Source organism: Chionomys nivalis, chromosome 11 (assembly GCF_950005125.1).
Source record: "Chionomys nivalis chromosome 11, mChiNiv1.1, whole genome shotgun sequence".
Taxonomy (NCBI): Eukaryota; Metazoa; Chordata; class Mammalia; order Rodentia; family Cricetidae; genus Chionomys; species Chionomys nivalis.
The window spans coordinates 564,383-579,394 of record NC_080096.1 but is presented as its reverse complement, the minus strand read 5'-3'; the positions used below and the strand labels follow the sequence as shown (position 1 = coordinate 579,394).

General features: G+C 51.4%; 1 protein-coding gene across 1 annotated transcript; it reads right to left on the bottom strand.

Annotated features, from left to right (window-relative positions):
• Positions 1–7,415: 7,415 nt before the first annotated feature.
• Positions 7,416–13,269, bottom strand: Vwa1 (von Willebrand factor A domain containing 1). The gene is made up of 4 exons (XM_057784463.1): positions 13,149–13,269; positions 11,452–12,009; positions 8,882–9,160; positions 7,416–8,801 (listed from the first exon to the last, which is right to left on the bottom strand). The coding sequence occupies exons 1-4, from the start codon at positions 13,219–13,221 to the stop codon at positions 8,464–8,466; spliced, it is 1,248 nt and encodes a 415-aa protein (XP_057640446.1). The 5' UTR covers positions 13,222–13,269; the 3' UTR covers positions 7,416–8,463.
• Positions 13,270–15,012: the final 1,743 nt, after the last annotated feature.

Here is a 15,012-nt window from a genome sequence, read left to right as displayed (position 1 = left end):
TGTCTAAGGAAGTAGAACTAGACGGAGCTCCTAGACCAAGCAAATCGGAACGAAGTTTTCGAGGTGGGTGTGCCTTCGTCCTAGAAAACGCCCTCTTCTTGCCAAGGTGCTAAGGGTCCGTCGTTGTAGGCATTTATGGAGACACCCCAGCCATAGTGACCTCGGATCAGAGACACACTGGACCCACACCACTCAGGGTGGGAACTCCTGCTGTGAGTCCAGACATAGAGAACACCTGAAGGAGATGGAGATGCCGGGATTCCCGGAGCTGACTTCTTCCAGACTTGATATGCCTCAGGCCATGGCAGGCAAGGGCGAGGTAACCGGCGTGAAATCACAAGCCCGAAGGTTGAGGGAAAAGGTGGCCACGGGCCCTTGCTGTGACCCCACACTTTACCGAAGCCCTAGTCTTGCAGGTCTGTGGCTGCCTTGAGCCTCTCCAGTCCGGTAAGAGAGATGGGTCCTGCACCAGACTTCTGCTTCTGTGCCTAAGGCGGTGTCGTGGTAACCCGTGCGACCACTTCGCGTGATGCTTTGCAATACAAGCCAAAAAGCCTAGCAGACCCTTCCCCCAGAGCCCGCAGAGGGTACCCTAAACCTTAGGGTACCTAAGAGCTACACAGAGTAGAAAGAGCTGGTATTCTGGGGTTCTGGTCGTTTGCCCTTTGAGTGCTCCTTGAGAACCTGCTCAGCCGCCTTCTGGACTCGGGCTGGCTGACCTAACCTTTGGGTAGGAGGAAGTTAGCATGAACTGAGGGCAGTTGTCACTGAAGAAAGTCACCATATTCTCCAAAGTCAGTGTCTTGGTCACAGCTTTCTGTGATAAAACTGGTTGCATGCACGGAAGTGTATGGACTGATTTCTCCACTTAGAAGACAATTGTAACTGAGTGAGAACAGTAGGTTTTTTGAGACAGGGTTTTGTGTGTGTGTGTGTGTGTGTGTGTGTGTGTGTGTGTGTGTAATTTTGACTGCCCTGGAACTTGCTCTGAAGACTGGACTGGGCTTGAACTCAGAGATCTGCCTGCCTTTGCTCCTAAATGCTGGGATTAAAGGCATAGGCTGCCGCCATCACCCATATGAAGTTTTAAAATTCTAAGATTATTCTGCCTGTAGTCCTTGTTCCCCAACAAAACCAAATGAGTGTCCCAGCAATAGCCAGACATCACTCAGTGACCATAAAAGGTTTTTTGGTTTGTTTGTTTGTTTGTTTGTTATTTTTGTTGTTGTTTTATGGACAAAGCTCACCTCATGGCATTCACATTTGAGCTTGAACCGATGAGGAACATGGGTCAAAGCTTGAGAGGGCACACACCTTTCAGTCTCTGGCTGCCTTTGGTAAGCTTGTATCTTTTATAAAATTCTTCATCTTAACTATTTCTATTTTTTAAAAAGTGTGGGGCTGGAGAGATGACCAGGTGGTTGAGGGTATGTACTGCTGTTCTAGGGGACTCAGTTTTGTTCCCAGCAACAACATGAGGGATCTCACAACTGCCTATAACTCCAGCCCTAAGGGATCTGAAGCCTCTCAACTCACAGGTCCATGTACAAACCCACACAGGACATGGACACACACACTATTAAAATAAAATAGTTTTGAAGTGTTAGGCCACTTGAACCCAGGAGTTAGGTTAACCTGAGCAATATAGCAAGACTCTATACTGAAGAAAAGAGAAAGAGAGGAGGAGAGAGAGAAAACAGCCAATCATTGTGTTAAGACTTTGGTAACTGGCTCAGAGAGATTGAGCTGGGCTGGTGGCATATTGGTGGCATATGCCTGTAATCCCCACACTTGGGAGACTGAGGCAGAGATCTAGAAAATAGAACAAGTACCTCAGGTAGCAGGGAGGTTGGCTGGCTGACATTAAGAGTACTAAACCCAAGCTTTCTTATTAGCTGAAATAACTCATATTGAGAGTTGTATTTAAGTAATAGTTACCTGCTTATGCTGACCTCAAATCAGCCCCTCTGGTAAGGTGAACCTGCAGACTACCCAGCTGAGAGTCCCCACCGAGACCCCAAAGTTCATTCCATTGACCTACATAACCAAGGGTCATGTGGGGGTCACCATGAGTAGCCTTGATCCTGACACTCAGAGTCATGGCCACCAGTGTGCCTTTGAGTCCTTGGTGGGCCCCTTGGGAATCATCTGTGAAGAGCCAAGTAGTCTTTGTGGCAGATGTGGCTGATCTGACAGTCGGAGGTGAAGCCCCAGGCTACGGAAGCATAGAGCAGCTCATGGCTCCAGCCTCTGCCGGACAGGACTGTGAATTACACACTTGCTCTTACATGGACTCCAGTTCCTTCCTGCAGCATCTCAGGCAGGCTGCTGCCACCTGCTGGGGTGGGGAGGAGGGGAGGAGAACCACAGACCTCTGTTGCATACTTGGGAGTCTTTAGAAATATTGGATTAATAAAAATGTCTTATAAATCATTTATGTCTTCTCCCAGGAATGCTATTTCCAAGTTTCCCCAGGACAGTCCTAAACATACTGTTCCCCCCGCTTTAGGGAGATATCCGTATCTACTTGAAGGTCTTCCTTACGCCTTGGAGGTTGTGACAGACATAAAGAAACCAGAGGTCTCTAGGAGACTGTGAGACATTTTTGAAACATCTGTCCATGTTCCTACTTAGGAACAAGATAATCAGAACAAAGTCAACTTAAAAAGATCAACAAGATTCAGTGGGCTAGAGGAGTTGGCCACAGTTCAGAGTACAACATCTTCAGACTGTACACTCAGGCAATGATATAGCTGATACACCTCTTATATATAGTTAGATTAGCTGACGTTACCTCTGTCCTAATAGAAACTTATACTGACGGGCAATGAATGAGGTAGAAAGATGATAAAAGTATTCTATAAAGACATAAAATATAAACATTGTTTATGCCAGAATTTGAATAATAACTGTAGCAGTTTGGGCCTGAGGATATTTCTTGGGCACTCTGACCATTAAGAGTTAATAATACACAGCTTGGAACATGGCGGCGTGCCTTGGAGGGCTTGAAGATTGTTTTGGTCAAATGTCCTTGTAGTCACAGAAGCAACTGGCCTGAGAACAACTTGTCATATACCTCTAGATCCTTAAAAATCTGGTTATGGGGTTACTGGGTAAAAATAATAACTTTATCAATGATGTCAAAACTTGAGGGAAAATGATTGGAAATGATAACTCTTCTGTCATAGTTTATCAGTGATGACTAAAATATGAGCAAAAGGAAGTAAAACACACGTCCAAAACCAAAAATGGTACGATCAATGTTTTGGAACAACATGAACGTATCCCTGCTTACTAAATTCTGTATAAATAAAGAAGCGCTCTGGCCGCCAGTAATTCAGGCTGCAAGAGTCTCCCGGCCGGCCATCATGGCCTGGCTCACTTCCTTCCCTCACCAACTCTTTACATCCTGGACTGGGCCTGCCCACTGCCGGACGACTCCCAGCAGACTTCTTTTTCTTTATTTTGTTATTTTAATTTGGATGAAGGTCTCTTTTATGTTTTATTATTTTCAGTTGTGAGTAGGGGTTTGTGTGTGTGAGTACAGGCTCCCGTTGATGATGGAGATGTATCCTTCAGGCTAGAGTTAGAGACAGCTGTGAGCTGCCTGCTGCAAGTGCTGGGACTTAATTCAGATCTTCTGCAAGTGCTCTTTCCCTCCAGGACCCGGGGGGCTACATCTTTAAAAAGCTCTCTGGTTGCAAGGCTATATTTAATTGCAACGAACTAGCTGGCTTTTGTGATAGGAGCAGTTGGTGATTATTCTTGCCCTACTTCTGCCTAGAATTTCACACCACCCGCAACACCTTGTCTCAAATGGGTCCTGCGCCCATCTGGAAGCTGGCCAGGGCCCTAGGATTCTGTCTGATACTCCTATCTCACCACACTACCTTCCAAGGGAAAATATGACATTAAATGGCTCTCTCTCTCTCGCTCCCCTCCCACTGTCCTCCCCTCCCTGTCTCTCTGTCTGTCTCTCTCTCTTTCTTTCTCTCTCTTTCTCTCTGATAGGATTTCTCTTTGTAGCCCTGGCTGTCCTAGATCTAGTTCTTTAGACCAGGCTGACCTCCAACTCCAAGCTCTGCCTGCCTCTGCCCCCCTTTTTTTCTGTTTTAAAAAAATTTTTTAAGCCTGGCATGGTGTTGCACACCTTTAATCCCAGCTCTCAGGATGCAGAAGCAGGCAGATGTCTGAGTTTGAGGGCACCCTGGTCTACAGAGTAAGTTCCAGGACAGTCAGGGCTATACAGAGAGCTTATCTCAAAAAAAAAAAATACAAACAAACAAAAATTTGTAATGTGGCTGGAGAGATCGCTCAGAGGTTTAAGAGCACTGCCTGCTCTTCCAAAGGTCCTGAGTTCAGTTCTCAGCAACCAATTTTTTTGCACACAGCCATCTGTAATGAGATCTGGTGCCCTCTTCTGGCCTGCAGGCATACATGCAGACAGAACACTGTATAAATAAATAAATGAATGAATAATTTTTTTTAAAAAATGGTCTTAAGCTAGTCTTGGTTGCATTTGCCTTTATTCCCAGCACTGGTACAAGCAGGTGGATCTCTATAAGTTTGAGGTCAGGCTGGTCTACATTTTGAGCTCCAGGACAGCCAGGACTACTAGAGAGGCCCTATATCAAAAATAAATAAATTTTAAAAACAAAATATTTGTTTTACTTTAATTTTACACTGTTATGTGTTTGTGGGCGTTTGTATGTACTATGTGTATACAGGTACCAAGGAGGACAGAAGATTGTGTTAGATCTCGTGTAATGGGAGTTACAGGTAGTTGTGAGTTGCCGGACATGGGTGCTGGGAACCGAACCCAGGTACTCGGCAAGAGCAGCAAGTGATTTTAACTGCTGAGCCATTTCTCCAGCCCCACATCTATTTCATTTCTAAAGTGTGTATATCTGTATGTGAGTGTGTGCAGATGAGTATATGTGTGTATATCTGTATGTGAGTGTGTGCGGACGAGTGCAGGTGCTCATGAGGAAAGAGACTGGATTTCACTGGATTGTGAGTTGCCCAGTGTGAGTGCTGGGCACCATACTTGGTACTCAACCATCTATGAGCTCCAGCCCCCCTTTTTTTAAATATTTATTTATTTATTTATTTATTTATTTATTTATTTATTTATTATGTATACAATGTTCTGTCTGTGTGTATGCCTGCAGGCCAGAAGAGGGCACCAGACCTCATTACAGATGGTTGTGAGCCACCATGTGGTTGCTAGGAATTGAACTCAGGACCTTTGAAAGAGCAGGCAATGCTCTTAACCGCTGAGCCATCTCTCCAGCCCTCCAGCCCCTTTTTTAATTTTAAAAATATGGAATGCTTCAAGAATTTGTGCCATGCTAATCTTCCCCACGTTGTTCCAGTTTTAGTGTATGTGCTGCCAAAGCAAGAACCTTTCCCTGCCTTTGGGTTTTTGTTGTTGTTTTGTTTTTTGAGACAGGGTTTCTCTGTGTAGCCCAGGTTGTCCTGGAACTAGCTCTAGTAAACCAGGCTGGCCTTGAACTCACAGAGATCCGCCTGCCTCTGCCTCCCGAGTGCTGGGATTAAAGGCGTGCGCCACCACTGCCTGGCGCAGAATATTCTTTTATGTGTCTCATACTTTCAGCTTCTCTGCGGCACATGTGCATGGGTGCCAGCACTCGCAGCAGACTCCCCCTGAGGTCTCCTCATGTATCCAGCATATTCTCAGTCCTGCCCCACCAGCCTCCCAGATACTCCATTTCCCATGGATCTCAACCAGGAGCAGCCACAGAACAGCCCTTTCTGGTGTCTGGCACCTACTGAGAAACAGAGTAACCACTCTTGGCACGTACGTTAAGTTTTGGGTGGCATCAGCCACTGCTCATCATCCTGGACACGGAGAGAACAGAGCTGGAGGCAAAGGAAGCACGGGGCAGAGGGTAGTGTGTGCGGTAAACAACTCACAGGAAAATCTCGTCCACTAAATTGTTAGCAGGGGCTGTCAATGTGGTTCCGCAAATAAAGGTGCTTGTATGCCAGAGACCCAAGCAGAAACATTCTGTGGTAGGTAAGGGGGGGTGGGAAGCACAGGCTTTCACCTCCACCACCTGAAAATAGATGGTGCTGGCATTAGGTCCAGATGAGGATCCGTGAGGAGTGGACTCTGGCTATCAGATATGCGGCTCTTGCCCATTCTACTTTCCCAGTAGAGTAAGTATATGGTAAGTGAGCTCAGTCACTCGGAGTCTTATGAGTTTTAGCTATCAACTCTGGTTCTCTCCTGCCACCTACTCAGTGTTCTCTAAACCGGGTCCTGGGACTCAGTGTGGAAGGGAAACAGCTTCCTCCAGTGGCTGGTAGACTCGAGAGGACAGCATGAGAAACACCAACTGCTTGAGGAACTTGTATGCTTTAGGGGGCTGTGGGGCCCACATGCCCAACCTGAATCTTTGTCCTGAATGCCAAGAGCCTCAGACCCTGCACTGAGAACTGAGGTCAGAGAAATCTCTCAGCACTCAGGTACGTGGGTGTGAAGCCTCTAGGTGCGTCCACAGGCTTCCTGGAGAGGGAACCCATCCCCACTACCACCACCACCAGAGGCTAGGGCCTCTCTTCCACCATCAGGCTAGGGCGCTGTCTCTAAAACCATAATCACAAATGCAGCCACTTCCCACTTTCTATGCACACGCAGGACCAGAATGGTCCTGGGCTCTCCCTCCAAGCCACGTGGAGTCCTCACTACCAGAGGGCCCGACCTTTGGCACAGGTAGGAGACCCTGTGGCCTCTCCTGACTGCTTGTCCACTGCATGGGCAGTGCTCCTTTGGATGTCAGGGTAAGCCCGACGATGCTCCCTCAGGTTCTTGGGAAATGGTGGTAAATCAAGTTCTCAGGAAAGCCTGGGCTCAGACACAGCGTAAGGCCCCACAGCCCACCCCCTCCACTCTCAATACTTTTAGTTCCTGGGACTCACTTGAGTAGCCATAGCGCAAGGAGGATATGTAAGCAGAGGGCTGGGCAGTGGGCAGGAGACCACAGGTGGTAATGGGGACGGTCCAGTAAAGCCAGGCCCCCTATCCTGAGTTGTAACAGCAGCAACTTGAACTACTCCGGACTACTCCAACAGTAGATCCTGGGTTGCAGAAGTAAGGTCCTGGTACACAGATGACTGGAACGCAGAGGGACACCAGGCTGAAAGATGCCTGCCTCCCTTCCTCTCCAGACACAACAAAACCTGTACAGCCGACCTTTCATGCTGCCCACACACGCACACAGCTGGGGAGAGTTTTGGTGGAAAACTTTTTTTTCTCTTGAAGACAGGGTTTCTCTGTTTTGTCTGTCCTGGAACTTGCTCTGTAGACCAGGCTGGCCTTGAACTCAGAGATCCACTTGCCTCTGCCTCCTGAGTGCTTGGACTAACGGTGTGCACCACCACTGCCCAGCTCGAAAATTAAAGCATTTTAATGAGACTGCAGGCACAGTTTATAACTGTATTTTAGAGTTTGGGTAGTTAGTGGGGAAGATGAAGTAAGCTTGGGTTGGGGCAAATGATTCTGGGAAGAGGGGCTCTGCCTGCGTAGGAACTTGAGGGGAACCACCCTTCTGTCAGAAGCCCTAGGGTGGCAAGTGAGGACAGGAGCTAGCCAACTAGCATGACACCTTGGGGTTAGCTGTTGCAGAGCCCTTGGAATGAACCTATCCTGGGGAATGTTGTTTGTTCCTGGCCCCTGTGAAGTTCCCTACACTAGCCTCCCTTAGAGCCTGTCATAGCAGGGGATCTCTTTTTCCCATGATCCTAGATGCCAAGGTCTCATCCCATTCCTGAGAAGAAAGACGGCATCCCAGGTACTGATAGTGAGGTCTAGCGTAAATCCTGGGCAGGAAGGCAGGGCCAGTGTCCCTGACAGGTACTGGCCTCCAAGCTGGCAGAGGACCCTAGTGAAAACCGCTTGACAGCATCATCAGCCTCCTAAGTCCCCTCCCGAAACTTCCGAAGCCTTTGGGAATCCTGCCTGCACCAGCCTCTCCTCGCTTTCTTTCCACCCACTTTCTAGACACAAGCAGGACCCGAATGGTCCTGGGCTCGCCCTCCAAGCCATGTGCGGTCCTCACCACCAGAGGGCCCGGCCTCTGGCGCAGGTAGGAGACCCTGTGTCCCTTCTCTCGCGCATGCTTGTCCTGGGTCTTACGTCTCAACCTGGCCTCTGACACTGTCCATCTCCCCGCCAAACACTGCCGAAAGACCACTGTGTGCTCAATTCCACTGGCAAACGGAGATGATTGCCATTGCACCTGCGGCTACCAGGGTCACCGCAGGGTTCCCGGGAGTCAGGCGAGGACGGTACCCAGCTATCCAGCGTGGCTACTGGGGAAAGGCAGGACCGGCACCCTATCTCCCCCCACCCCACCCCATCCCACCCCCGAGAAAAACTTCGGCGCCTCCCTCACTGGGCTAGGGAAGAGGGACCCTCGGGTGGACGGGGCAGGCCGATCACGGCTCGGGCGGTCTGGCCTCCGGCCGCACCGACTGCGGGGCGCGGGTCCGCTCGCCCGAGGCCGTACAAGCCTTAGCGGATAGCGCCCTCTCGCGGCCAGAGCGGAAGGCGGCAGTCACAGTCACCAGGTAAACGGTGCCGGGAGTCAGGCCTTGGATGGTGGTGCTGTTGTGGCCAGCGGGCACCTCCACGCGCTGCAGGGACCCGCATGGCAGAGGCCCGAGCTGGATATGGTAGCCGAGAGCGGAGTCCGGGCCGAGCGCGGGGGCCCAGCTTATGCGGAGGCTGCGCGGTCTGGTATGCGAGATGACGATGCGTTCCGGCCCGACCTCCTCTGCGGAGGAAGAGGGTGGTTGGTTGGAGGGGCGCCCCTCGCATGCCACCCTGCCCGCCCATGAGATCCCCCAGCTTCACCTTGCAGCGTGCGTACTCGCACGTACTGGGGCAGAAGAGGGTGCACGTTGGACTCGGGCAGCAGCGCTACTTCATAATCCGTGTCTGGATTGAGGTCGGTCCAGATCCAGCTGGTGGCATTCCCTGGCAGCTGTTGGCGTCTTGCGGCTGACAGTTTGTCACTGGGCACCAGCTCCAGCACGTAGTAACCAGAGTCCGCAGTCAACAGGGGCGGCCAGGACAGGCGGAAGCCATTGGACAGAATCTCTGAGGCACGAAGCTGCTGTGGCTGCATCGCATCTAAGGATGGTGTAGTGCTGGGGTCAGGGAAAGGAAGTGTCCTCCTTGTCACAGAGTGGGGCTCTCACTGATCCCGAGAGGACCCGAAGATTGGGGCCCTGGTAAGACTGGTGAGGCCTTCTACCAAGGAGAGGCAGGAGCTGGGTGGGTATTCACTACCTGCAGGTGCTAATTACTGTAAAACTCTGACTGGGCTTGTGGAAGGACAGTCCCCAGCTCCTGGCCACATCATAAACTTCCCTGCCTACTTCATCCTCAGACTCAGACCTGTAAGATATAGGGGCTACTCCTCACAGAAAAACAAGCTGGATGAAGGTCCCTCAAAGGTGACAAGGTCTACGGTATTATCTGAGAACACAGGACTGATGTGTGAGGTCCTTCTGTATATGTGTTCCTTTATTGGTTGATGAACAAAACTACTTCAGCCTATGACAGGGCAGAATATAGCCAAGTGGGAAATCTGAACAGACATATGGGGAGAGATAGGCAGAGTCAGGAGGACACCATGTAGCTGCCGAAGGAGACAGCCACCTCAGAACCTTTACTGGTAAGCCACAGCCTTGTGGTGATACACAGATTAATAGAAATGGGTTAATTTAAGATGTAAGAGTTAGTTAATAAGAAGCCTGAGCTAATATAGTTTCTGGCACCCAACATTGGGCGCCATTTGTAGGCAGAGACTGTTCGTTTCCCAGCTGCTCAGACCCAAATAATCACACAAAAATTATATTAATTACAATACTATTTGGCCGTATTCCTTGCTAGCTCTTACATCTTGAATTAACCCATTTCTATTAATCTCTATATCGCCATGAGGCTGTGGCCTAACATCTGGCATCTGTCACCTTCAGCAGCTACATGGCGTCTCCCCGACTCCGCCTACTGTCTCCGGACTCTGCCTACTCTCTCCCTATATGTCTGTTCAGATTTTCTACCTGGCTTTATTCTGCCCTGCTATGGGCTGAAGCAGCTTTACTCATCAACCAATAAAGCAACACATATACAGAAGGACCTCCCACATCAGAGGACCTGTCTGAGTACTCAGCACAAATCTGTTGTGAGTCATATTCTAAATAGTTGTGCAGGAGGGAAACAGACCAGAGCCTGCAGTCAGGAGATGGGAGACTACATGTTAGTGGCCCAGGAACAATGGAAATGTGATAATCCCAAGAGCAGCCAGACCTAAGGTTAGAGAGAGGGTAGGACCCTTCCTCTATAAGAGAGTGGAAAGGGGGACCCCAGAACGAGCATCAGGGCTCATGACAACAAACATTGTCAGCCGTCTGACCAGTATGCAGGTAAGGCTGGGTAGACCCATCCAGATCTTGGCTTTCCTCCTTGCTGATGCTGGGTGCTAAGTTTGGTCAGCTGGGCACCCACTTTCCTGTCCAGGCTCCCACTCAGATTCTGACCTTAGCTACAGGTTCCCCACCCTAATACTTATCTCTGATGACAGTCTTTTTCTCCTCCTGCCCTCTCCAGGTTCATCTGGGCCTCTTGGCCCAGGGGTTACCAGGTGATGTCCCTGGGGAAATCTCTTGAGGCAGACCTTTCACCCTTTTCCAACCCACAGATAAACCCATTCCTGTTTAGTGTAGATGATTAACCCTGGTTAACCCACAGTAAGAGACTTGGTAAGAGGGCTACCTTGGAGTGATAGCATTTTTCAGTGCCTATGACAGCTAAGCCAGCCAGCAGCCCCTTAGTCTCTACCCCTTCTCTTTGGGAGGTCAGATGTATGAGGTCCAGAAGAAAGCCGGTGCTAAGCTCCTACAGTGTCTTCCCTGTTCTGGCTTCCCCAGCAGTTCCTACAATAAACACGAGTGAAAGAAAACCAGCAGGAGACAATCCCTGACTACTTGACTCTCCTTTCTCTGGGAATGGTGGGCCTGGCAAGCCACTTGGCTCATGCACACACACACACAACACACACACATACACACACACACAAAGGCACATGATGTCAGAGAGATCCCTGGGGAAGCCTTGGACCTCTTATCGTACTAAGCCCCTCCACACACACCCCCACCCATAGTAACCCTCAGTTTATTGGTCTATACATGCCAGGGAGTCAGATCTTGAAGTGGTGACTCCGACCTGCCACAGTCTCTTTATAGCCCAGGTGACAGGGTACATGAAGGCACCCAGAAGGACTATGTTCCTGGATAGTGTGCAGAAAGCATGTGGGTCACCTCCCCACTGCTGCATCTACAAGGGCATCCGGCTCATGAGTTTCCCCTGAAGTCTGCAGCCATCTGTTAGCCAGGGAGGCCCTGGCTCTCCCCACCTACCAGTGATGGAGCCCCGAAGTTCTGGAGCGATGATCTGAAGGTCATCCACATCCACAAAGTGTAGGTGCTTCTCAGCAGGGGCTGAGGCAGCCGCCGACAGCTCCAACAGGTTGCCCCGGCCAGTGCTGACAATGAAGACAGTGACACCCAGGTCCTTGAGATCCTGCATAGGGGGCCCCACAGGATCACTGGAGCCTCCATCCGTCACCCACACCAGGACCTTGGGAACCCCTAGCCGGGCACCTGCTGCTTCGGCAAACAATTGCTCTTTGGCATAAGCCAGTGCCAAGCCTGTATTGGTGTCACCCATACGTTGGGACGCCACACGTACGGCATCCTGTACAGCCTGGCTTGAGCTGTACTGGTCGAAAGTAAACTCTGTGTGCGGCCGACTGCCCACATGCACCAGGCTAGCACGCACAGCCCCGGGGCCAAAAGGCATTGCAGACACCAGCTGCCCCACGAATTCGCGAACTCTGGAGAATTCATAGTGTGACACGCTGGCTGAGCTGTCCAGCAGGAACAACAGGTCCCCCTGGGGGGCTGATGCTGTGGCACCTGGAGGAAAAGACAAAGGGTTCAGTCTAGGTGGTAGTCCCCCTCCCCCGACAGCCCCATGCCCAGGGCAGAGCGACCTTCAAAGGCCTGAACTTTCCTTAAGCAATGATTGCCTCTGCCCAAAGATACTGGTAGTAGAACCCCCAGAATGGTGCTATAAGCCAACAATAGCTCCCGGCTGTACAACAGCCATGTACCTAGGGCACAGTGGGCTGCCCTCAATATTCCTTATATGAGTGCTGACAATCTCCCCAATAGACCCTGCGTGCAGGTGGAGCCGAGGGTTCTGGCCTAAGTCTCCTGCAGGGCCCTGAGCCACATGCATTGTGGCTATTAGACTATTTTCAGAAGGGCTACCTCCAGGGTGGAGTTAAAGCTAGGTAGTCAGTTTCCAGGTAAAGCAATGGGCTCTGACAACAAGGCGGGATGGGCAAGCAAAAGTGAAGGGATGGGGAAGATGAAACAGTGCACAGCCAGCCCTTCCCACCCATCTGACGGCCAGGTCGGAATCGTCACCCCAGTAACAGATGACACCTCTCCTCCTCTGTCCCCCAGTCTCTGTTTCATTTGTGCCAATAAAGCAGGATATTCCTCCCCGAAACAGCCTGAGGGACCAACCATTATCTAGTGAGCCTCCGCTTTTATCCCCCTTTTCTTCCAGTCCGGTAGACACTGATCAGTACTGAAAGTACTGATGAGACCTTCCATCACTAAGTCTCAAGTAGGCAGGGGCTCTCAGGGTGCCTGGATTCCAGCCCTGGCTTTGGGGATTCCCCCTCCTTGTGGGACCATTCCAATCTTCTTACCCCCTTTCTGGTGAGGAACTTTTCAAAGATAAGGAAACTGAGGCAGGGAGTGCCTCTCAAACGTCTTTCTCCACTATCCAGGCCTGAGGGGCGGGGCGGGGCGGGGCGGGGCAGACCGTGGCCTCCGCGCTCTGTGTCCAGCACCGGCTCAGTTGAGTCACCGAGCGCCAGGGAGCGCCCACCACAGGTGGCTGAGGTGCTGCCATGTGCCTCACCCTCTTCCCCGGCCTTTCCTCCCACTTGTCCCGCGGCTGCACCTGGATAGTCATGACCCGCGTGGGCAGCGGCCGATGGGTTTGTCAGGAATTGGAATCCGGGTTCCACCACACTTACTGCTCTCCACGCCGCTCCGCGCCAGTGCCAGCCGCAAACTCAAAGCCAGGCTGAGCGCAGTCCAGAACAGCATCGCGCATGGAGTGGCGGGCTCTTGACCGCAGCTGGCAGCTAACTTGCCCTCCTACCGCAAGCAAGGCAGGCCCACCCACCTCTTAGAAGCCACACCCACTCCCGTGGCCACGCCCCCCTGCGTGGGAGGCGCGTGCACTCTTTCGCGCGCGCGCGCGCGCTCAAAGACCAATCTGCACGGACTGCACAGCGGTGCGTGCCTCAGCGGTCCCAGACTTGCGGTGACAAGCAACAGCCACAAAAGAACATACATGTGGGCATGCGCTAACATTCCCATCTCTCTTCTGTAGGCTGTGATAATGTGTCGTCCATATTCTTCACCTCTCTCCTCTCCCCTTAGAGCTCCTCACAGCTCCTGATCTGCAAAACGCCTGAAGTCAGAACCAAGAGAGCCTTAGAAGTGGGGCTATACAAAGAAGCAACCTCCCCTCAACCAACAAGGACCCAGCTGGGTGAGCAGCTGGGTTTCTCCGAAGACTGACCAGTAGAGACACTGTTTCAAGAGGAGACAAGAGCCTTTAAGAAGCTTCTTAAAGAATGAAAAGCCCCGCCTTGCCAGCACTCTCACCCGAATTCTTGGAGAAAAATACATAAGCCAGACAGTCAGAAGCTATCCAGTGTGATCATAAAGGCCTATTGCTTCCCTATACACTAGCTACGCCCTAGCGAGACCCCAGCAGGACCAGAGACCCACTGCTGATCCAGAGAGCTGGACCCTGCAGTCAATACCAAAACTCAGACCAAAGTGTCGTTCTCCACAGGATACTGAGCCCTTAGAGAAGGCTGCTTGCCAGCCTGGTCTACAAGAGCTAGTCCCAGACAGCAATGACTGTTACATAGAGAAATCATGTATCGAAAAACCAGTGTGGGGAAGGATGGGGGCAGGGGAGGGGGCTGCACGTCTGATGCCCTCCTGAGACTCTTCGCTGTGGAGTAACAATAGTGTTCAGGATGGAGGTACACATGATGGGGGGGGTGTCTGGCAGGATGTCCCCTCCCTTCCCAATCTCAACAAGAGGATGCTCAGCGGGGAGGACGGATGGGACTCAATGGTTTTCCTTCCTCCGTTTCTGGCAGGTGAGACGCTGCGGGGGCCTTGAGGACTGTGCCTGAGTTTGGCTTTGCCTAAAAAAGGAAGCATACAGCTGAGCCTGAGCGGCTTGTTGCAGGAACAAGTAAGAGCTATGTGCGGCCGCCGTCCCCCACCCGCTTGCCGGGAATCTTGGCAGTGGGTGTTGGCTTCGTTCCACAGACCTCAGGCCTCTGAATGGACCAGAAAGTGCTTGATGATTCTGCCTGAGTCTTGAGGACGGGAGCAGTGTGGGTCTCTCAAAGAGTGTGCCTCCCAGGGGCCACCAGCTAACTCCCGGCTCTCAATACTCAAGGTTGCTGTGGAGATAGCACTGTGAATAAGCAGAGGACGTGGAGGTCGCAGGGAGGGTGTCCAGCAGAATCATTTCATCTAACCCTTACTCTGCCGGGGACCTGGATCTTAGAGGAAGCAGAGGTTCATAGCCCTCAGGCCTATAGACACACCTCAGCCTGCCCTGTTTCCATCCCTTCTGGAAAAAGTGAGCAGATCTTGGCTGTGATGCTGGCCCTTGAGGAAGCAGCTGCCCTCCTTCTTCTGGCCTCACCATCAGATGGAGAGTGCACAGGCAGCCCAGTCTCCACCCAGCCCAGTCCTGGCTGGGCTACCTGCCTGACTTGAGCTCAGGCTGAATTGTTCCTGCTGCCAGATTCTTTGGGACACCCTTTCCCATCATCCCCCCCACCCCATCAGCCACCAGAA